General features: G+C 39.0%; 1 protein-coding gene across 1 annotated transcript in view; it reads left to right on the plus strand.

Moving 5' to 3' along the window:
* The window catches only part of CTTNBP2NL (CTTNBP2 N-terminal like), a 51,296-nt gene that overhangs the window by 22,199 nt on the left and 4,523 nt on the right, over positions 1–24,574 (plus strand). The window contains exons 4-5 of the mRNA XM_044238919.1: positions 19,867–20,097; positions 23,452–23,559. Coding sequence (XP_044094854.1) covers positions 19,867–20,097; positions 23,452–23,559 — 339 coding nt within the window. The remainder of the gene's footprint in view (positions 1–19,866; positions 20,098–23,451; positions 23,560–24,574) is intronic.

Raw genomic sequence — 24,574 nt, forward strand, 5'->3', positions numbered from 1 at the left:
TGTTCCAGTATATGTCTTCTCCATATCTGTTGGTGAACATTTCCATTGTTTCCAGTTTTGAACTGCTGCAAATAAAACTGCATATGCAAGGCTTTACATAACATATGCTTTCTTTCTTTCTTCTTCTTTTTTTGGGGGATGAATACCTAGGAATGAAATGGCTCTGTTACCTGGTGGGTGTATGTTTGTTTTTGTTGTTGTTAAGAAACTGCCAGACTTTTCCAAAGGGTACTTTACATTCCCATCAGCCATGTGTAAGGGTTCAAGTTGCTCCACATCTTCACCAGTACTTGGTATGGCCAGTCTTTTTAATCTTAGCCTTTCTAATAGGTATGTAATATCTCACTGCAGTTTTAATTTGCATTTCTTTGTTGATTTAATGTTTTGTTCCATTAATCTGTCTTGATGCCAGTACCACGTTTTCTTGATTACTGTGGCCTTAAAATAAGTCTTAAAATCAGGTGGTGTTAATCTTTCAATTGTGGGTTGGTTTTGTTTTGTTTTTTGTTTTTTTGTTTTTTTGTTTTTTTCGGTTGTTTTAGTGATTCATGCTTCTTGGCATTGCCATATGAATCTTAAAATCAGCTCATCCGTTTCTCCAGAAATGCTGTTGGGGTTTTGATTGGGATTCCATTGAATCTATAGATCAATCTGGGGAGAATTGACATCTAGAAATTGTCTTTTCCAATCCATGAACATGGTATTTGTCTCCATTGATTTAGGTCTCTTAGCAGTGCTTTGTAGTTTTCAATGTATAGGTCTTTCCCATCTTTTGTCATATGTATCACTAGTAGGGTAGTTCTTTTTTCAATTTCTCAAGGAACCTCCATACCGTTTTCCAGAGTGGCTGCATGGCTGCACCAGTTTGCATTCCCACCAGCTTGTAAGAGGGTTTGCCTTTCTTTGCATCCTCGCCAAAATCTGTTTCCTGAGTTAATTTTAGCCATTCTGATCAATGTGAGGTGATGCCTCATTGTGGTTTCGATTTGTATTTCCTTGATGCTGAGTGATGTCGAGCATCTTCTTGTGTGTCTGTTAGCCATCTGGATGTCTTCTTTGGAAAAATGTCTGTTATTGTCTTCTGCCCATTTCTTAACTGGATTATTTGTTTTATGTGTGTTGAGTTTAATAAATTTTTTATAGATTTTTGGATACTAACCCTTTATCACATACATCATTTGCAAATATCTTGTCCCGTTCTATAGGTTGCCTTTTAGTTTTGCTGATTGTTTCCTTCACTGTGTAGAAGCTTTTATCTTCATGAAGTCCCAGTAGTTCATATTTGCTTTTGTTGCCCTTGCCTCTGGCAATGCTTATTAACCTTCTCTTAGATCAAGTAAAGTGATGTAGAGTAGCTTTTTCAGCTTTGCTCTACCACTTTTTAGAAATTAAAATTCTGTGGGGTGCCTGGGTGGCTCAGTGGGTAAAGCCTCTGCCTTAGCTCAGGTCATGATCCTAGGGTCCTGGGATCCAGCCCTGCATCAGGCTGTCTGCTTAGGAGCCTGCTTCCTCCTCTCTCTCTGCCTGCCTCTCCGCCTACTTTTGATCTCTGTCAAATAAATAAATAAAATCTTTTTTTAAAAAATTCTTTTTAAAGAAATTAAAATTCTGTAATTTGATTTTTAAAATTTTGCTGAAGAGAGTTCAGTAATTATTTTTCCAATGGCAAAACTTCATAGTAATTTAAAAATCATAGCCATCTCAAAAAAAGAAACAGTACTTCTGCTGCTTTAATGAACTGCTCCCTTCAAAGCAGCTTTTTATCCCTTGTCTTTATTAGTTTTAATAGTTTACTATCTTCTTTTTTTTTTAAGATTTTATTTATTTGAGAGAGCGAGAGCAATACCGAAGGAGAAAACACGAGTGGGGGGCAGAGGAAGAAGGAGAAACAGACTCACTGTTGAGCAGGGAGCCAGAGGCAGGGCTTGATCCAAGGACCTGAGCCGAAGGAAGGCAGATGCTTACCTGACTGAGCCACCCAGGCGCCCCTGTATCTTATTTTTTGATAAATAATTTTATTTATTATTTTGAGTAATTTTTCTAAAGAGGAAAAAAACAGTATGTACATTTTTCACCTTCTGATAGAATATTATTACCTCTTTCCTAAAAGTAACAGAACTGATCTAATTGAAGTTTAAAGATTATCTTAAAAATTAACGTTTTAGGGGCGCCTGGGTGGCTCAGTGGGTTAAGGCATCTGCCTTCAGCTCAGGTCATGATCCCAAGGTCCTGGAATAGAGCCCCGCATCCGGCTTTCTGCTCAGCAGGGAGCCTGCTTCCCTCTCCCTCTCTCGCTGACTGCCTCTCTACCTACTTGTGATCTCTGTCTGTCCAATAAATAAATAAAATCTTCTAAAAAGTTTTATATTGAATGATTTTCACTAGCCCATAAATAGACATTAAAATATACTGTTTCCTTATTATTTCCTAGACAGCATTCTTTTTCTCATTGTTAATTTGGACCATAGGACGAAAATTTATTTTAAAGGGTATTTATTTATAGGCAACATCCCTGTATCTGAGTGTTATTCCAGAGAGTTACTGCAGAATAGGTAGACATAGTATTACCTCGCTGTTATGCTTTTGAATTAAAAATTCAATGTTGGTTTCTTTCATTAAATATACTAATCTCAAGACATCTATTTATTGAAGAGACTTGTTGTAGTCTAAATGGTTTTATGTAAAAATTTATTTACAGAAAAAATTTTCTGTTAGTTACTTCCAGTTACCCCCCAAACAGCTCATGATAACATAGTTATATTGTCCTATTTCCAATTAATTCTTTATAAAGAGTAGCCTTTGGTTAATGGCTACATGAATTAGGTAATACATCCACATGGCGACTGTTAGGTAGCTATTTTACATAGCTATTTTAAAACATTGGCGTGCCTGAGTGGCTCAGTGGCTCAGTCCCTACCCCACTTTTCCTTCTCCCTCTTCTCCTCCCCTCTATTTGTGCTCTCTCTCTCTCTGTTAAATAAAAAATAAACCTTAAAAAACATAATGCATATGAAAAAGTTTTAATGACATGGTAATGTTCCTATGGTGTAATGTTAAATTTGCAAAGCAGTGCATAACATTAAATATATCCTTTAATCCTGATTATAAGAATAACGTGTGCATGTGTGTATACACAGGAAAAGGACTCAAATAGATTGCAATTTGTAGTTTTATTGTATTTATTTTTTTTTCTAGAGAGAGAAAGAGTGCACATACATGTACGAGTAGGGAGGAGTAGGGGCTGAGGGAGAGAGAGAAATCTTAAGCAGGATCCATGCCCAGCACAGAGCCCAAGGCAGGGCTTGATTTCACAACCCTGAGATCATGACCTGAGCTGAAATCAGGAGTCAGACAATTAACTGACTGAGCCACCCGCACCCTTGAAATCTGTAGTTTTAATATTAATAGTGGTTGCCCCTGGGTAGTGGAAACATAGGTACATTTTAATTTTTTTCTCCAAAACCTGTGTGTTATATGTAAATTACTTTGAAATCAGAAACATGTGCTTTTAAATATAGTAATCATATACAACAGCTTTTTGTTCAAATTTCTGTTTGTTAACAGTCATGCCCTAAGATGATAATTTGGTTATATAATATTCACTTTGTAGGGAAAGATATGAGAGCAAATTGGAACTACAGGTAAATTATCCCCTATTTGTTGTTCCTGATATTGTTAATATTATTCTTTTTCTAGCCCACCCTAAATAACTATCTCTGCCTGAAAAACCAACCTCAATTCCCAAGCTATACAATAAAAAGATCATAGAGTGTAGGGAAACAAGAAAGAAGGCTATAATAAAAATACCTCTTTATCATACCAGAGTCTAAAGAGGTGTCTTTCAAACAGTTTTGCAATATATTCCATCATTCTGCCACAATCCAGGCCACACATAGACAGCAACAAGCATGTATTAACTAAAGCAGAAATTTCACCAAAATGTATACTAACTTTATGCTTTACTATAATATTTATACTATACCACACTATATTATATTATTTTCTGGTCTTTTGCACTTTATTTTTCATTAAATGCTCTTTGTGATCCTACTAACCTAGTTTCATGACCCACTTTTAGAAATTTTCCTCACAGATGTACTTAGACCCATCCAATCAAGTGTATGTGTAAGGATATTTATTGCAATATTGGTCATAGCAGCAAAATGCCAGATACAACCTAGGTGTCTATTAGTAGGGTTCCAGCCAAGTAAATTATGGTAATATTATGCAGTAGAATTCTGTGCAATCATTAAAGAGAATGAGAGATAGAGCTTTATGTATAACGTTCTCCAGGATATGGTTAAGTGAGAAAATAAGGCACAGAACAGTGGGCATAGAGGGGTAAAGTTGCAACTGGTGAAGCCAGAAATACATCTCACAGTGCCTCTTTCTTGCTTCCTGTTGGCTTGGTTTCTTTGAGCATAGGAGGAGCTCCCAAAAAATGTTCTGCCCTGGGAAGAGACTGAAATTCCTAAAAGGGATGTACCAGGTTTAATGGTAGGTACTCTGGCAGAAAAGAGCCAAAAGAAACAGGAAAGGCTGGTCCTATATGGACTGTTTCTAAATTGGGTATTTATATTAAAGAGAGGACTGCATTCTCAAATGATTAAGCATCTTTGTTGCATTCAGAAAAATGTGGAGCCCCAGAAGGAACAGCTAACCTACTCTTGAGAGTAGTTGTCTGATATCAGCTGCTTGCTCTGCAGATTTTACCACATCATCATTCGTATTACAAATTATGGCATTTAGGGGTTCAAGAGGGAAAGTTCCAAAAAATAAGCAGATTTCTCATTTCACCACATCTTCCTGTGGCCTGTTATCCATATGCCTTTGAGGCAAGAAAGAGGGAACTCAGCTTGTACAAGGCTACCTATTTAGAGAACGCACAGTTCTCTAGCAGTTGGGGAGCAGTTCCACAAAAGATTATAGCAGTGGGGAATTTCACCGCATTTATTCAACCTGAAACTAAAGCAAATAAAAAAGGGAAACAGCTTATTCCTGTTATTTTGACTTCCTCTTATTGTGTCTTCCTTGCATGTGTGAGCCTTGTGATTCGGGATTAATCAGAAGTTATTTCTAGTTGCTCCCCTTAAAGAGAGAGAAAGGAAGATAGCGAGGTTGCTTGCAAAATTAAAGCCTGTGACCCGTCATTTAGTATTTCAGTTTAGCCAGTTATAGAAATATTTGGAAAGACAGGAGGAAACCATCATCTTGTATGTTTGCTGAAAATCTTAAGTGCTGGGGAGCATATATTGAGTGAAGCAGGGAATTTTTATTATGGGGATTTATTTCCTTAGAAAAGCAGAGGAATGGATCTTTTCCACCAAACTAGTCACATCCATGAACAAGGATGCTCATTGCAGTATTGTTTAATACAGTATTAGAGAGCTATAAACAATCTAAATGTCCATTAATAAAATATAGCAACATCAAGTGGTCCATCCTTACTATGGCATATTATGTAATTGCTTTTATTTTTTAATGAGAAAAAAACAAGCAATGTACTGACTTATTAGAAAGATCTGAGACACAATAAATGAAAAAGTGCACATACACACATTTATGGATATACTTGGAGAAAGTCTGAGAGGATACCCATGACACCAAAAACTCTTGAAGAGAAAAGAGAGATTGGGTTGTGTTCAGGAAGGACTTTGGCTTTATCTGTATAGTTAAGCTTTTTATTAGAAAATATTCATTTATGAAATGAAAAATTGTATTTTAAAGAAATATAGTATGAACTGGAACATTAAGGAGTTAAGAACCACATTTATTTCTTAAGTGTCTTTACTTCTAAGTGATTTATACTCTCACATATATCTAAATAATTCTAAGATACAGTTAAGAGGGTAGAGACAAGCCTGGCATACTTGGGAGAGCATGAGCTTGTTAACAGCATATCCCTGATTTTCTCCCAAAAAGAGCAAAGAGTAAATTTCCCATTAATTTTCAAATTCTCCTTTTGAATAGGATGCCTAAAAGTTCTTTCAAAGCAGATTCTTTCACAGGTCATGGACTCAAATTTAATAGTGCTGACAATGTATATATGAGGAGCTACATGACTAAAATTTTAAGAAATACCATTATCATAGCAGGAGACCTATAACCCTTCAAAGTACTTTTCCTGGCTTCAGTTTCATATCTGTAGTTCATAATATTCCATTGTTTAACAACAACAAAAAGAATTTCTGTGTCGGAAAAGCCAACCCCACCTAGTGAGTTCTAAGATAGGCATAACTTCCAAAAATTATTTTAATCTTATTCACTGGCTGTCTGTTCGACAAAAGCCTAAATTCACTGGAAGAACTGAGTATGGGATTGTGTTACCGAAGTCAGACGTCTCTGTTCTTATTGACTGGAAACTTCATACATAAAACCTCTCCCATTACTGTATCCAGTAAAGTTTTGTAGGATCGAATCATACTTAATTTGATTTCTTTTTCTCTGTCTGCACCAGATTAGTGATAATACAGGAATCTATCAATTCCTGCTGCTAAGTATCACAGAAAATAGAGATTTTCATCTCTTTTATGTCTGATATTTCTCTTTTGCAATAAATGTAAGCAAGCCTCACGAGGGATGAATGCTTCATCTTGTTCAGTCCTGCATCCTGAATGGCTAGAACCTCCAAAGTTCTTGCAGAAGTATTTGTCATATGAGGGAATAAGTTCAGGCCCTTGGGGTCTAAGTTGAATGTATTCAAGGCCCAAAATAGATTGCCTCTTATTAATCATATTTTTGAGAAGAGAGGCTTCACTATAGTTAATACAGTTTCATAACTTTTACTGTTGATAATTCCTACTTGGTGACATTATTTACATTTCACCCTGCTCTAAGAAGGAACAGTTTGTTCTTCAGACGGGAAATCATTGCTTGTGTTTGTTTCCATATTTGTCATAAAGGATACCAAATAATTGGGATATGTACCTTTGTTCACTATGCCTGTGTCTTCATCTAAAAAAAATGAAAGACGGGGGCGCCTGGGTGGCTCGGTGGGTTAAGGCCTCTGCCTTCAGCTCAGGTCATGATCCCAGGACCCTGGGATCGAGCCCCCGCATAGGGCTCTCTGCTCAGCGGGGAGCCTACTTCCCCCCATCCTCTCTGCCTGCCTCTCTGTCTACTTGTGATCTCTGTCAAATAAATAAATAAAATCTTTTTTTTTTAAGTGAAAGAAAACCATATTTTAGTGGGTTTTTAAAATTTATTTATTTATTTATTTGAGAGAGCAGGAGTAGACACAGGATAGCAGCAGAGGAAGTGGGAGAAGCAGGCTCCTCACTGAGCAGGGAGTAGGGAGCCTGATGATACCAGGGTCCCGAGACCATGACCTGACCCAAAGGCAGACACAGCTGACTGAACTACTGAGGAACCCCCATATTTTAGTTTTCAGCTGGCATTTTACCTCGGGGTCCCTATCTGTCGGATTGGAATGTGGTCATCTGCATTCCCTGACTGATCAGCAATGGGAGCTTTGTGAGCCTCATTGAAAATCGTTTATTATCTTTTTTTAAAGAGTACAGTATCGTTTGTCTTTCCTTATGTATCTTTCCTTAAATATATCCAAAAATACTGTTGCCCAGACACTGCAACTAAGGGCCTCCGTGAGCATCTGTCTAAATTATACATATCCTCTCTCTTAATCTTTCAGAACTTGTTATCTCCCATTTCATCAGTAGGGTTTTGCTTTTGGCTCCCACCAAATCTTCCTCATTCCCTCCTTTCTCTGGTTGCTTTCCAAATTGTTCGCTTTTCCCTTTGAAATCCTTTCTTTTCCCTTTAAAACCTTTTTTTCCTGGGACAAGTGACGACCTCCAGAGGAGGCCAAGAAGCCATTAGGGAAGAGGCTGAGACAGACAGACAGGCTTAGAATAGAGCCACTGGTGCTGTTTCTTTGGGGACTGAAATGGTCAAGGTTATCCCACTCTTGTCCTTGTTGACATTAAAGTTTCCTAAAGGTATTGCTACCCTTTAAAGTAAAAAGGAAGCACTCTTTTATCTCCAAGCAAAGATAACTTCCCTTGCATTCATCCTCTAATCTCCTCAGTACACTTTTATAATGGAGATAAAAGGGGGGGGTGTGTTGGGATTATTTGGGATTAGTTGTAGCAGGGGTCAATTTGAGCTGGCTGGGTTTCACCATACCTGTATTATCCAGTACCTTCCTGTAGTGATAAACATTGCCAGTTCACATTTAATAAATTTTCATGAAATACCCACAATGCACTTATAGCCCACCTTTCTCTTCACGGTCTTGGCTTCTTTACTCCTCTTCCTCTTCTGTTCTCTAAAGAAAAATCATTCTGCCCTACTTTGAGTCCCCAGTTTCCGTGTATGACGGCTGGTTCAAACTGAATAGCTAGCTGCCCCCTTCTCCGTGAGTCCTCAGTGAGTCAACAGAGGTTGCCACCTTTCCAGCCTCGGACTTGTGACAGAGGGCTTGTGCTCTCTCTTAGTATGTCATAATATATACTCTGTTTTACCTTCTCTCATCAGCGGGTAGAATTAGCACAGTCCCTGCTTCTGTTTGCCTGCCCTCACATCTTGCTCTTCCTGTGGCTTGAGAGCCACACAAGTCCCCTTTCAACCCCCACAAAACTTCTTAGCCCTGTTGCTCACTAAACTTCTCAGTGTGAACACTTTCTACTCCTGAGTCTTGCTAATAAGGACCCTCTTCCCATGACCTTACTACTGAGCGGCTGGTTTCTTGCCACACTTCCTTGTAGTATGACTGCATGTGTCATTTAAGAATCTTGCCTTGAAAAAAACGTTTAGAGTTAAGACTCATCCCACAGCTCCCTCCATAGGATCCCCTAACTAGAGGAAGAGGAAGATACCCTTTCAGTCTTATTAATGAGCTCTTTTTAACTGTTTTAGCCTTGAAGTTAGTTTCTGCACTGCTGATACATTGTGAGTTAAAGAGGCTGAGCACACTTCTAAGAAAGAAGTTTTTCAAGTTCACAGTTGCTTAAAGGATCACACGCAGTTTATAGTCTGTGGTCTGGGTCTCCCTGTGCCATACTTCAGAGACGGTTTTTGGATTATATGCCCACCCGGCTCAACCTCCTGGTGTTTCCTGTGATTCATTATATTGCTGATAGTCCCATTTATCTGCCAGAACCCGCCCACTTCCAGGGTTGGCCTTTTCCTTCCTATTCTGAGTGTAAGGTCTGAGTCTTAGAAAGTCCTGATCAAATAAATTGTACTTGGTGTTCCTCTAAACATTAATGATACTGTTTAGAAAACATTTAAACAGCAGAGGCAGCTTGTTTATTTCTGCTCTTAGGTCTTGAACTTGTCTGGCATATTTTAAGCCCCTTAAGAGCAGAAGACTACATCTTACTTAGTCAAGCCTATATCCCCATTATCATAGCCCACATCACTCAGTATTTGTAGTACCCCACAAACAGTAAGTGGTCAATAAAGGCATTCAGAACACGTGTCCTTGTGAATCAGCCATGTGTCCAGGAAATTTTCCCAAACCTCTCCAGTGCTGTGTTTGGTTGTCTAACCCTGATAACACGGAGATTTTTTTTTTTTTTTGTTAACATTCTTGTGTATTTGTTGTTAGGCCAAACATCTCGTGGCTTGTAGACATTTATAACATTCATTAGTTTAAAATAAAACAACAATACTGATTACTTTATCACTTCTTTTAGAATTTATTTATGATAGTTTAAGCTGTTTAAAATCATAGATTCAGGAGTCAGACTAATTGGTTCTTCATTCTATTTTAGTGTTTTTCATACTTTTTTGACAGAGACACAGAGTAAAAATAGACTGTATTGAGGGGCACCTGGGTGGCTCAGTGGGTTAAAGCCTCTGCCTTCAGCTCAGGTCATGATCCCAGGGTACTGAGATTGAGCCCCGCATCGGGCTCTCTGCTCAGCAGGGAGCCTGCTTCTGTTCCTCTCTCTCTCTGCCTGCCTCTCTGTCTACTTGTGATCTCTGTCTGTCAAATAAATAAATAAAATATTTTTTTAAAAAAATAGACTGTATTGTGACCCAGGGGACATACATGCAGACACACAACACACATACACACCCATATATTCTTAGGTCAGAAGAAAAGTCTCGAAACACGACTCACAATATTCAGTATTCTGTAATGTTTTCTGTTCTCTTTCATTTTTTTTTAAGATTTTATTTATTTATTTGAGAGAGAGACAGTGAGAGAGAACATGAGCGAGGAGAAGGTCAGAGGGAGAAGCAGACTCCCCATGGAGCTGGGAGCCCGATGTGGGACTCGATCCCGGGACTCCAGGATCATGACCTGAGCCGAAGGCAGTCGTCCAACCAACTGAGCCACCCAGGCGCCCTGTTCTCTTTCATTTTTAAGCCACTGAGAGAGACCTACTAAATTGAAATTAGTTCCTATAAAGTCCTGGGGAATATCTGTGTAAGTAGTATTCATTGAGCTAACGTATTCAGTACTTCTGTACCATTAACAGTACTTCTGCTACTTAACTGGCTTTGTGGGAAAGTCACATGTTAATGTTTAGTTTCTTCTATAAAATGGAGGTATAATTGATGTCTACGTCCAGAGCTATGTCGTTTAGGATTAGATTAGATGTGCCCACTGCCTGGCAGGTAATAAGCACTACAATATCTGCACCTGCTTCATTGTTTAACTGTTATTAAAATCACATTGATTCCAGTGTCCCGTATTTCTGAAACACTGTATATAAGGAATACATTTCATATAACTTCGTTTTCCCTTTAACTCTCAGTATGTATTTTTATATTTTTGAACTAGAGATATAATTTAGTTATAGTGGAGTGCACACAGCTTAAGTGTTGATAACACAGATCAGTAAGTTTTGTCAAATATACCCATCCATTTGACCTCCATCCCCATCAAGATATAAACAGTCCCGGGACGCCTGGGTGGCTCAGTTGGTTAAGCAGCTGCCTTCGGCTCAGGTCATGATCCCAGCGTCCTGGGATCAAGTCCCACATCGGGCTCCTTGCTTGGCAGGGAGCCTGCTTCTCCCTCTGCCTCTGCCTGCCATTCTGTCTGCCTGTGCTCGCTCTCTCTCCCTCTCTCTCTCTGACAAATAAATAAAATCTTTAAAAAAAAAAAGATATAAACAGTCCCATCACACCAAAAAGTCATCTTGGGTCCCTTCCTGGTACCTTGTTCCCCTACACCCAGAGGCAACCGTTGCTATAATTTTTCCACCATAAAACTGTGGTGATCATTTCCAGTGTGGGACTGTTATGAAAAAAGCTTTAGACAATTGTTGTTTATGTCTTTTTGTGGGTTTATGTTTTCATTTCCTTTGGGTAAGTACTTAGCTGGAGGTAGGCATTTTCTAACTCTATGATTAATTTCCAGTTTATTTCCAAAGTGGATATACCGTACTCCCCGCAGCAATGTGGTGAGTGGTTCTAGTTGCTCCAAATCCTTTCCAACATTTGATGTTGTCAGTCTTTAAGTTTAGCCTTTCTAGTGGCTTTCTAGTGTTATCTTCTCATTGTTTTAATTTATAGCTCTTTGATCACTAATGAGTTGAGCACTTTTTTATGTGCTTTTTGGCCATTCCTATATTATCTTCATGTCTGTGATCCATCCCTGTTTTTTGTGGGTGGTATGAGGTTGATGTCAACTCTCATTCTAGTCTCCTGGATAAAAGAGATTAGGATCTAATGTACCATTAAAATTATACTTTACAATTCTTAATTAATGTTCATTAATTTGTTTAGTACTTATTGAATCTCTTTGCACATTTTCTTTCCCAACTCAAAAAATTATTTATGGAGACCCCAGTCCAGATTGTATATGTAATTTGTTTCAACCACACACATAAACCCACCTCCAAAATAAAACAGAACAAAGACAACAACACTGAATACATTTATTTCAATTTCATTAGGAGTTTTCACAAGGCTTTTTGGAATTTGAATGTTGAAGCAGCTATATTAAGCTGATTATCCTTTTTTTTTTTTTTAAGTTTTTGTTTAAATTTTAGTTAAGATACAGTGGAGTATTGGTTTCAGGAGTAGAATTTAGTGATTCATCACTTACATACAACACTCAGTGCTCATCATAACAAGTGCCCTCCTTAATGCCCATTACCTGCTAGCCCATCCCCCACCCACCTCCCTCCATCCACCCTCAGTTTGTTTTCTGTAGTTAAGAGTCTCTGATGGCTTGTTTCCCTCTCTCCTTCTTTTACTCCCTTCCCATGTATTCATCTGCTCTGTTTCTTAAATTCCAGATATGAGTGAAATCATATGGTATTTGTCTTTCTCTGAATGACTGATTTTGTTTAGCATGATACATTCTAGCTCCATCCACACTGTTGTGAATGGCAAGACTTCTTTCTTTTTGATGGCTGATTAATATTCCTCTGTGTGTGTGTGTGTGTGTGTGTGTGTGTGTTGTGTTTTGTGTACATATACACACCACATCTTTATCCATGCCATCAGCGTCACAGGAGTCCCTAAAATTTGGAGTTTTGAAACCCAGTCCTACACCTGAGATAAAACAGCTCAAACACAGGCAAAGAGAAGGCAGAGTTCTGACAAAAGCCAGGGACACAAGAGTGGTGATTGATTGCTCTTCTGTGGGGGCTTCCAGAAGAGTGGAAGATGTGAACTTTCAGCTGCAGGGCTAGACTGGGGCAGGGAGTGGGCAAGGTAGATGGGGTCAGGGTGCCGCCATATTCCTCCCCCCATCTGTGCTGAAAGCCTGCACCCTGGAGGCCCATCTCCACTAGGGCAAGTCCACCTTGGGCTCAGCACAACAGGCCCCTCCCCTAGGAGACCAGCACAAACACCTCGTCCACAACAAGTCTACCGATTATAGAGTGTTGCAAAGCTTCAGCTCTAGAGGAAATGGGATCTAGCTTCCTTTTATACCCATATTCTTAGTCTATCAACAAGCAGCATACTAGCTGGAAATATTACACTTATAGCTATTTGTACTAAACTTACCATTTTTAGTCTTCAAAAGAATTTAGTGCACTTTAGTCAAATATAACAAATGGTCATTTATCCTTATGTAAATAATTGATTTTATAAACATCAGCAGCTGCAAACGGACTCCAAAGGGAATCTTTGAAACTCTTTCTACTTTAAAGTCAGTTTGCTAAATGTATAAATTAATATTACCTTAAGTGATTATATTAAATAAATCCTAGATTTTGTTAATGGCGAAATGAAATATTGACCTCACTAAAAATAATGAGCATTAGGAGAGGCTGAAACATCAGGAAAGAGCTGGAAAGTGAACATCCGTTAAATGCCTTAGGCTTAAGTGGAAATATAGGATATAGGAAGAAGAAAGATGTATGAGAAGTGCTTTTTCCTTTGCCTCATTACAATCTGGGCAGGAAGAAAAACAAGACAGAAAACTGGGAAATGTTTAATCATAATGCAGGAGATAAATACCAAATGATGGTATTACATAAAATATCACATAGCAGTTCAGGATTATTTGCTAAAGAAAATACTGTTATCAGTATTTCTTATCAGTTATACAGGTTCCCAGTATATTTTTAGTAATGTATTTCTTTGGAGTTATCTGTGGATTGGTTAATTTCATTTGCTTTTAATGAAGATTTCCTGGCTCAGTCCAATTTTAGAGACTCTTAAATATCCAGGAATAGGTTTAGTCATAGGGTCTAAAATAAAAGGAAAACCTATCCTCTACACTTGGTTACTGAAAAATTAATTCCTGTTTATAGTACATCACAATGTACCAGGTACTTATAGGAAACATTTTTTATTACTCAATTAATTTTGTAAAACAAACCTGTAGGTAGGTCATTAACCTTCATTTTACATATGAGGGATCTGAGGTACAGAGAAATTAAGGGAATTGCTGAGAGTATACAGATAGAAAGTCATAGAGCCCAGATACGAACCAGTTCTGGTAGGCTCCAGAGCCAAAAATTATTAAAGAAAATAAATGTTTAGAAAGTATATTAAAGAAAATAAATGTATAGATTTGAAAAAAAAAATAGCATTTATGGTTAAGGGGAAAGAGCCTTGGATTTTCAATAATATATTAGAAGTTTTTTTTTTTTTAAGATTTTATTTATTTATCTGACACAGAGAGAGATCACAAGTAGGCAGAGAGAGAGAGGGGGAAGCAGACTCCTTGCTGAGCAAAGAACCAGATGCAGGGCTCGATCCCAGGACCCTGAGATCATGACCTGAGCCAAAGGCAGAGGCTTAACCCACTGAGCCACTCAGGCGCCCCCAGAAGTATTTTTTAAATCATAAAACTTTTCATGTCAAATTTTGTACCCTTTTCCAAAAGTAAAGGTTTAATTCAAACATGGCTAAATCCTCTCTTATCAATATATTTTTTTTTTTATCAATATTGTCAAACACTGAAATCCAGTTTTCTTTGAGCAAGTCAAAGGCACTTTCAGAACAGAGGGTGTACTTGTTGTAATGTTCTTGCATCTTTATCCAGAACGGTCACTTTATTTCCAGTTACGGTTCATCAGGGACTCCAGAGTATAAATTAGTTGAGGATTAGTAGATTCAACTTGTGTGTGAAAAGGATAGTTTTTAACATGCTTTTGGTGCTGTATTAGTTAAAACCATCCTGGAATCATGTTCTCTGGTCTTTCCGGTCTCTGTCATAGAGATACTCAGCTATTTTTAAAGGCACAAAGTTTGTATTGCTGATTATTGTTATAAGTATCACTTCAGGATTGGCAACCAATTGCAAAGATACATCCTCATCCAGTTAGGGTACCAGCCTGAGTCTTAAAAATAAAACTTGTACTTGAACGTAAGTCCCCAGTTAAGTGGGCCTTAAATCTTCACTTTAGATTTGGAACCATTTTTCATGTTGGTGATCACCATCCAAAGAATGAAGAAGTTGATTTCCTGTTTCAAGAATGGGAAAAAACATAAGGATAGGTACATACACATACATTACTATAATAGGATATTATCATACTATACTATATATAGAAATATATTGCACTGCTTTTATGTATTATACTATTTATGTATATTGTCATATGTGACATATCTAATAGTATAAATTGTATTGGAGAGGGGAGAGGAGGTTACTGTTTCATATTTCTTTTTGAAGTTTGTCATAGCAAAGCTGAAAATTTTGGAGAGCAAGCATGACAGACTCCCGAGAATTATACAGTTTTATTTTAAGCTTTCAGTAGTGGTGGTGTTTCATTCAGCCTGTGACAGGAAAAGTGAGTAATAGATGACTCGTGTGTTTTGTCTGCTGTAGCAATACCCTTTATCAGTGAATCTGTCTAACCAGCCAGTTATATTCCTGTTGTCTGAAATTAAAGACCATGATGTTTTCTGACATTGTAGAAATTTCTGTTCAGTTAAAATACGTTGTCAGTGAAGTGAAAATAATGAAATCGCAAGAAGTTGATTGATTTTAGCTGTATTACTGAATTCCTCCCTTCAGAAGTCAAATTTGGATCACTTAAAATTTCTTACAAAATAGCTCATACACCATTAAAGTATTAAAATTCAGCCTTAATAGTTTTTAGTGTTTAATAGGGATTTGGTCTCTAAGTTTGACTTGAGATGTAAACAATAGTGGTAGCATATCTAGTCGCTCATCTTGTGGTAGCCAGCCTTCAAGATGGCTCCCAATGACCCCACCTGCTGATATTCACACCTTTGTGTAGGCCCCTCCCACATTTGCCAGGGTTGGTCTGTGTCACCAATAGAATACATCAGAAGTGATGGTATGTCACTTCTGAAATTAAGTTATAATATAAAAGACACTGGGATGCCCATCTTGGTGTCAGTCTCTGTCTCTCACTCACTCCCCAATCCCTCTCTCTTCCTGTCTCCCACCCTCTCCCCACCCTCTCTCTCTTTCTCTCTCTCTCTCCCCTTCTGTCATGTCACCTGCTCTGTGGGAAGCCAGCACAAGCAAGGAACCAAAGCCTATGCCAGCATCCCCGTAAGGTGGGAGATGGATGCTCCAGCCCCAGTTGTATCTTCAGATAACCGCAACCCTGGGCAAGGGCTCCGCTTCAGCCTCCTGAAACAAGAGTCAGAACCACCCAGTTCAACCCCGCCCAGATTCCTGACCCTCAGAAACTGTATGAGATAAGGAAGGGTTTACTGTTTGCGCTGCTGTATTTGGGAGTGACTTACATAGGACTAGATAACCAATACACACCTCCACCAATGTTCTTTTCATTCTTCAGTTCTTAACGTCTATTTTTGTTGTCCTTACTTGTTCTGTGAAACCTGTCATCCATACAGTCCACCCGACTGAGGCATTAAGTTGATTGAAAAATACCATATTCCATCTCCCATTTTCCAATTCAGTGTTTGGTTATAGTAAATGCAGACTTTGAATTCACTTTCCCCATATCTGGGCCCCATATTTGAATGTACTTTAAAGAATTGTTTTGTGACAAGGAGCCTTTTTTAGATTATTCCACAGATTCTTTTCATTTATGTGCAAAACCACCAATTTTGTATAACTTGCAATTACTATGCAAGTGATTATGGAATTACTATGAAGTACTTCAAGAGAAAACAGACAGCTTAACAACTGTTCTCAGAGAAGTCTGAGACCTCACCAGAGAAGCTCATCTATTACTCGTAACTCAGTGATGGTTATTAATTATACAGGATAATAACAGTGTGGGTTTTAAAAAGTCATGTTTTAAGTATTAGTTAACTATATACTCCAGCCTGAGAGACAGCTTCTCAGCAGATCTGTCAAGGTCATGAATTTACACTCCCAGCTCCTGCTGTCCCATCCCACTCCCCCACTTGCTGTTGTGAAAAGAAAGCTGTAGAAATACTCAGGTTTCCGTGTTCCTTTCTGCCCTACCAAACCAATTTCAGTACCGAAAATCATTCCTTTACCATTGCTAATCAGACCAGAATGGTAATCATGAATAAAACAATGTGACAGTAAGAAAAGTAGAATTTCAACTTTTTGAAGAGCCTTTTTTCCTCTTGCTTCCTTTGTCTAAGCATTTTTCTGAACTTAGATTTGCCTTTAGGACGTAAATAGCTACAGACAGTTTCTTTCATCACATCCTGGATTGTCAATCTTGAGTTTTTATTCCTGAACTTAAAGAAACAGATGTTCTTGGTGAAAGGAAAATATTGATGAGTCCCTGTTGTCTGACACTATTCCTTTTAAAAGTCTAACTCAAAACTAGCTTTTTCTGTTTTACTCCTGTCATGATTTTAAAAAACAATAAAAATAGCCAATTCAGGAATTGGTCTTGTGTTTCTCTATCTTAAAATGGAATAGAGACTATTTTGAAATTTTACTGAGGATTTTCTTCTTAATTGGGAGCTGAGAAAATAGGAGTCTGTCTTGGATTCTGTCTTTCACATCTTTACCTCTTTAATTCTCATGCTTACACAGAGACACACAGACACTCACGTACACACACACACATAGTAAAGTCAGGAAGATGGTTATCTTAAGATGGTAACTTAGGGACGCCTGGGTGGCTCAGTTGGTTAAGCAGCTGCCTTCAGCTCAGGTCATGATCCCAGGGTCCTGGGATCGAGTCCCACTTCGGGCTCCTTGCTCGGCAGGGAGCCTGCTTCTGCCTCTGCCTGCCTGTCTGCCTGTGCTCGCTTGCTCTCTCTCCCTCTGTCTCTGACAAATAAACAAAATCTTAAAAAAAAAAAAAAAAAAAAAGATGGTAACTTAAAGGAACAAATCGATTTGGTTCTTCATAATTCCAGTATACCAATAATGCCATCATTTAAAATGGTTATAAAGGGGCACATGGGTGGCTCAGTGGGTTAAAGCCTCTGCCTTCTGCTCAGGTCATGATCCCAGGGTCCTGGGATCGAGGCCCGCATCGGGCTCTCTGCTCAGGAGGGATCCTGCTTCCTCCTCTCTCTCTGCCTGCTTGTGATCTCTCTCTGTCAAATAAATAAATAAAATCTTAATAAATAAATAAATAAATAAATAAATAAAATCTTTTAAAAAAAAAAATGGTAGTAGTTAGGGACACCTTGCTGGCTCAGTCGAAGGAACTGCGACTCTTGATCTGAGTCATGAGTTCGAGCCCCATGTTGGTGTAGTTAAAAAAAATAAAATCTTAAAAAAATTTTTAATCGTTGTAGTTAAGCCAGAAGTAAAACCCCAGGGCTTCTAACTCTGCTTTGAACATTTGCCAGTTTACACCACCGTATATTTATAGCATTAAGCTAAGTGATTCCTAGGTCTTGAACTTGGACAGTCTAATGAAGGAAGCATCGTGTTTTCAGGACCGAAACATACTTCTGTGTTAAAGCCCATGTTTGCTTTATTGTCTTGAGAGGTTTTTCTGTTTTTGTTTTTGCTTTGTTTTTTAAACATAGCCATTGAATTGTAAATTTCCCTTTCTTTTCAAATGGGTTCCTCTTTGTGGATGATGAATACTTAGCTCCCCCAACAAAAAAAAAAAAAAAAAAAAAAGGAAGAAGAAGAAAACCTAGCTTTTGATGTAATACTTTTTAAAAAATTGATAAATGACAGTAGTTTTCGTTACTAGATTTCATATCAAAGCGTAAATCATGCAGTACTTTGCTGTGGTTTTTGAGAAAGTTTCTTCAGTGCTGTATTAACACTTCATTTTTTTTTCATTGTAAAATGTCTCAGGAACCTTTGTAATGTCTGTGTAGTAAAGTACTCATTACTGTCACCCTGTTCGCCTTAATGTAATATATGATGTTCTTACAAAGTAGTACTTCCAAGTCCTTCGCAGCAGACCTGAAAGAATAGGGAAGTCAAAGAATATCTTTCCACTCCCTTCCTGATCCTTGCATCCAGTGTGGCCCCAAGCCCTAAAGCAGACTCTGATACCAGCCTGCATTCCCTGCTCACCTTCTGTCTCATCCCTGAAGCCCACCAAGCCCTGAAAGGGACAGAAAGATGGCAGGTAGCCCCAAACAGACTAAAAAAAGGGGTGGAATTTGGCAGCAGGTCAAAGGGATTTTTGTCTGCACCTCTGGTTGTGAGTGACCTGGTCTTCTTGACCCACCAATAACTGAGTGACGTTCTGCATGTTCAGATCACAAACAGTTGTAAAATATAATGTGAAAACACGTTTAGCATTCTTTACTTATATACAACTGCCTTGTTACATCCCTAAATATGTAAACTTGTAAAATTCTCATGTTTACCATATTTAAAAATGCAAATGCCGTAACAGAAGGAAATAAGGTATTCCTGCTGGTAGTCACCAGCGTTCATAAGCAGAGGCAGTAAGCATGGTGCTTAAGGACAAAGACGTAGAGCCTGACTGCCTGGTTTTAAATCCTGGTCCTGACCACCTGTTACTTGACCACTTTATCATAGTTTTCTCATCTGCAAGTTGAGCATGATAGCACTACCTTAGAGGCTTATAAAATTTAAGTAAGTTAGGGGCACCTGCGTGGCTCAGTGGGTAAAAGCTTCTGCCTTCAGTTCAGGTCATGATCCTGGTGTCCCGGTATCGAGCCCAACATTGGGCCGGGCTCTCTGCTCGGCAGGGAGCCTGGTTCCCCACCGTCCCCCCCTCTGCCTGCCTCTCTGCCTACTTGTGATCTCTGTCAAATAAATAAATAAAATCTTTAAAATAAGAAAAAAAAGGTTATATTCCTAAAGATATAACTACATAAAGAAACTTAAAAAAATTTTAAGTAAGTTAATGCGAATATAAATGCTTGTAACAGTGTTTAATGCATAGTTGGCTCTACATAAGACTTTGTCCTCACTGATGTTACTATACTGTGCCCCCTTTCTGGTGTTGCTTCTACATTAAGATGGCCTGATCAGCAATCAGATTTATAGTTGGCAGATTCCGTTCATACTCACACTGCCGTCTTTACCATATCACTCCTAGCAAATCCCCAGCCACAGTAGTTTTAAAAAGCAAAATGCTCATTTTTTTCCCTCTTTCCCAGGCCCAACACAGAGATACTTTCATTGAAGAACGCTATGGGAAATACAACATCAGTGATCCTTTAATGGCTCTACAGAGAGACTTCGAGACGCTGAAGGAGAAGAATGATGGCGACAAGCAGCCAGTCTGCACAAACCCACTCTCCGTCCTGAAGGTGGTGATGAAGCAGTGTAAGAACATGCAGGAGCGCATGCTGTCGCAGCTGGCGGCCGCCGAGAGCAGGCACCGCAAAGTACGTTCACCCACCTGACGCGTGTTTCGTGGACCTGCACAGACACCTGCTGGGCAACGCCCGATCCCGTTCCCACAGTACTTCATTCGGGGGTCTCCTAGAGCCAAGAGTTCAGGAAGAAAATGCGAGTTATGCAGAATGTTAAATTTAGGGACTATGCCAGGCATGTTATTTACGACAGCATTCCTTCCTGATAGGACACTCTAAAACACTTGCTCTGTCCTTTCAGCTCTTGAGCATCCAAACTTTGTCAACAGACTGGGCTTTGACCAAGCTCGCAGCTGAACAGAGTGTTCCCTGTGTGCTTCCCTAAGTGACAAGTAGCAAGATTAACAGGTATTTGGGGAATTCTGTACAAGAGAGAGAGAATTTACCTGATTATAAACATGCAAGCCAATGGATTATTTTTCTGTGTCTCTAGTTTTGAGATTCATTGCATTTTACTTCTCCTAAAACCATAAACAGTCCCGAGCATTGTTTATCTTAAAGCTCTTCTGTCGTATTAGGAAAGTGTAAGGGGGGGGTGTTGTGTGTGTGTGTCTGCATGGGCGCACACACGCGCATCATGCACACATGCACCTGTTTAGCTCCTCTTACAGACCCTAGTTAGGAAGGCAAACCTGTGCTTTCCTCTGTCTCATCTTATTGGATTTCTAGTGCTTGTGATTTTATTCCCCGACCTGATTTACCACTCAGATTTGGCCTGTAAAAGATTCTTGGCTAGAATCTACATTTTCTAAAACTATTGGTTTAGATTTATACCAGCAAGGGAGACATCAACACATTTAGTAGGAAGCATTTTATTCTGAAAATTGGGTCAGCAAACTGATGAACTTTAGCTTGCTTTTATGATGACTTGCATTAAAGAATCTGCTTAAAATGCACCTTCAGATTGCTCAGGCATAGGTCTTGCCCATCATTTTTCTCACTCTTCCCAGGGTCCGAATGAAAGGTCAGGGTGGAGATTCTTAACTGTGGATGGGCCTCAGATGTTCCATGATCCCCCAGAAAATACACAGAATGCCAAAAGTCCATACGTTTTTATAGAATGTGAATTTTTTCCCCTATCTGTAATTGAATTCTCAGAGTTGTCCAAGACCCAACAGAGTTTAACCATTGGTCTAAAATGAAGGAATCTAAAAGACATTTATGCCCAATTTAAAATGTCTCAGGTCCGAGTTAGTTGCCTAAATTTGGGGGCCTTTTACATAATCCTCTAAGAAAGTCTTCACAGCATGGTTTGCTCGGCCTTTTAACCCCTTCGTCCATGAAGCAGCTGAAGGGTTGACAGGCTGTCATGCCCATGAAAATTGTAGTACTGGGATAATTTGTGGCTCTTGGTGTTTAGGAGAGGAAGAAATTAAAAATAATTCAAAATTCTTTAATACTATATTTCAATGTAAGATTCTTTGAGCGTTAAATATTTTTAAACCAACTCCCTATCTGTAAGTGTTTTTATCAAAGTAAAACCCTGACCTTGTTACGAATCAAACAGTACCCAGAAGCTTATAATTAGGGTGTTTATTGTCCTAGTTTGCCCAGGAGAGTCCCAGTTGACGTCTGTCGCCTCGGCATAGTCATTAAGAATAAGTCCTTTGACTCTCAGAAGTGCTCTGGTTTGAGTGGTAAATTACATGCTTACCCTGCTTATTATGAAACAGAGTTCCCTCGTCCACCTCTCCCCATTCCCTCTTCTCCGTATTCAAAGACCATTTATTTGGGTAGCTAAATTCCATATTTCTAAGTGGTATATTATTCCCACACATATCAATTCTTGACACCTATCTTGCTTCCTGTCATTAGAGATACGGATTTACTTTACAGCCTGCCTCCCATTCCACCCTACCACCTTCCTGAAACAAACACAGCCCCCTTCCCTCACCCTCATTCTCTGCTATTCCCAGATCCTCAGCCTGCCACATTCTGTTTCTTCTGAGGATAAACATTTTGCCTTGTTCCTGGGCAGTAGATACCTAACATTTTATGTATGGGAATCAGGTGGAGGAGACAGATAACCTTCTAGAAAATAGAGATTTTGATTCAGTGCCCTTGTTTCCTACCCCACATCTCACCTCTCCTCTGTAGCCCCTGCCATTTCCAGGTTCCATATCTCTTTGGGGCCCTGCAGGGCAAAACGGCTTCTTACCCCATACCAAAGTAGCCACCGCACCTCCTGCCTCCTGCCCTCTCTAGATGTTACTAACATTTCTTGTGTGCTACAATTTCTGTCTTTAAGGGTTTTTATCTTTTCATTCCATTTCTGTAATTTTAGAAGGCTATCCAAAAGGAGAGATGATTGACCATCATTAGCCAAAATTTTTTTTCTCTTAAATTATAAAGTTAAGGTTTGGGGTTTTTTAGTTTAGTTTTGTTTTTTTAGAATTTTAACTAATCTCTACACCCAACATGGAGCTCAAACTCAGAACCCCGAGATCAAGAGTCCCATGCTCTAATGACTCAGCCCGCCAGACGCCCCAAGTTAGGCTTTTTTTTTTTTTTTAAACCAGAAGGAAGAACACCAAGATGTTTTCATTTTTGTTGAATGTAAACATTTTGGGTTTCATGTCCCAAAAACCTTTCCTCCCTCCATACAAGAAGATTCTTAGTGTAGAGAAATGCTGAGAAATGGTCATTGGGAGGACAGTGCTCTGCCTTAGAGGTATGGGCCAAGGTATCTGGGAAGCAGGGGCAGAAGCTGCTAAGAAAGCCCTGGTCTTTCAGCATCTTGTGCAGTATTTGTAGATGGGATTATGTGGGAAATGTCCCTTTAAATGTGGGCAGTATTAGCCTTCAAATTGGGCTTAATTCTTTGGTGCCAGGATAAGTGGATTGGGGTGACAGATGAGTTAAAAGGCCTTCTGAAAAAATCTCCACGTAGGATCCCAAGTGTTGAGGCTTTTTACGTGCAGGCTGAGCTCAAGAATCTCCACCTGTCAGCTAACTCTACACAAAATGCGTATTGCTGACTAAGCGGGGCACAGAGATTTGAGCTTGGGAGGAAGATCTTGGCGTTCAGCTCTCAGTGGTCCTGTCTTGCTGCATCCCCTCCCCCCAACCCCTAGTCTGAGCAAAAGGCCTGTGGTTGCTGGACCTATTAATTCTCGGAAACCTTCTCAATCCCTAGAGCCCATTAGTTGCCCTCCTCTGCTTACTTGCCATTTTGTATCTCCTCCAATAAAGCATCGATCTTACTCTTTTCTTGCACCCTGCTAGATAATGTGATCCTGGATGGCCCTGATGAGGGTGGGTGGATTGAACTCTGGAACTATCTTAGGTGCTTAGTATTTAATTGTGTTGTATTATAAGTGTGTTTTCTTGATATTTGGAATTTTTGTTTCTTTAATTCTTTTAAAGGTGATCCTGGACCTTGAGGAAGAAAGGCAGAGGCATGCGCAAGACACAGCTGAAGGAGATGATGTCACCTACATGCTGGAGAAAGAGAGAGAGCGGCTGACTCAGCAGGTAGTGGCAGAAGCAGCATTTCTCAAACATTGTTCTGCAGGGTGTAAATTAGTGTTACTCAGAAACAAAGGGCTTTGTGGTCAGATAAATCTGGGAATTACTGGATTAAACAAAGTTAAATAGGTTTCTAATTTCTTAGACCTTTTAGTACAGAAAAGTGCATTGTGAATCTTCAGAACAAGATGGTATTCTGAGTTTAGCAAATCTATTTTCATAGAGTCCTTTTTTTTACATAACTCACTCACTGTGGGACTGTCATCATGTAGAACATACTTCGGAAACCCTAGCTTCGAACTCACTTAGGAATCCAGAAACAAATACATTTTACATCACAACCCAGCATACAGGCCTACACAAACACGTGCCTGAAACAAAAATCCCGTGAAATTATATATAACCCTTACTGCCATTCATTTTCTTAAAACTTTGATCGTGACTCATGAGACTGGTTTCCTCAACCACTGAGTCTCGTTAATGAGTTTGAAAAACATTGACTAATAGGGTTCCATCAATGCTCTCTCTCTTGCTCAGAGTTTCTGTGCCTTAAATAGGGTGGAAATAATAATTAAAATAGACTGCATTTGTGTAAAAAGTACAGCTTATTTATTATTTAAATAAATTAACACATAATTATTAGTTTCAGAGGTAGAGGTCCGTGATTCATCAGTCTTACGACACCCAGTGCTCCTCACATCACATGTCCCTCTCACCCCCAACCCCCTCCAGCAACCCCTAAGTTTGTTTCATTTGGTTAAGAGTCTCTTATGGTTTGTCTCCCTCTCTGGTTTCATCTTGTTTTACTTTTTACCTCAAAAGTACAGTTCAGATGCAACTATTTGTTTGTTTTTAAGAACAGAAAGAATGATGAGCAAAACTTGAAAAGTTTTATTTTCATCACTTAGGCTGATGAGAGCCCTATATTATATACCTGAAACTCATGGAACACTGCATCAACTCTGCTGGAGTTAAATAAGATGCATTGTTTTGTTTTCCTCAGTATTCATCACAAAACCCT

The sequence above is a fragment of the Neovison vison genome, chromosome 2 (assembly GCF_020171115.1).
Source record: "Neovison vison isolate M4711 chromosome 2, ASM_NN_V1, whole genome shotgun sequence".
NCBI classification, from domain to species: domain Eukaryota; kingdom Metazoa; phylum Chordata; class Mammalia; order Carnivora; family Mustelidae; genus Neogale; species Neogale vison.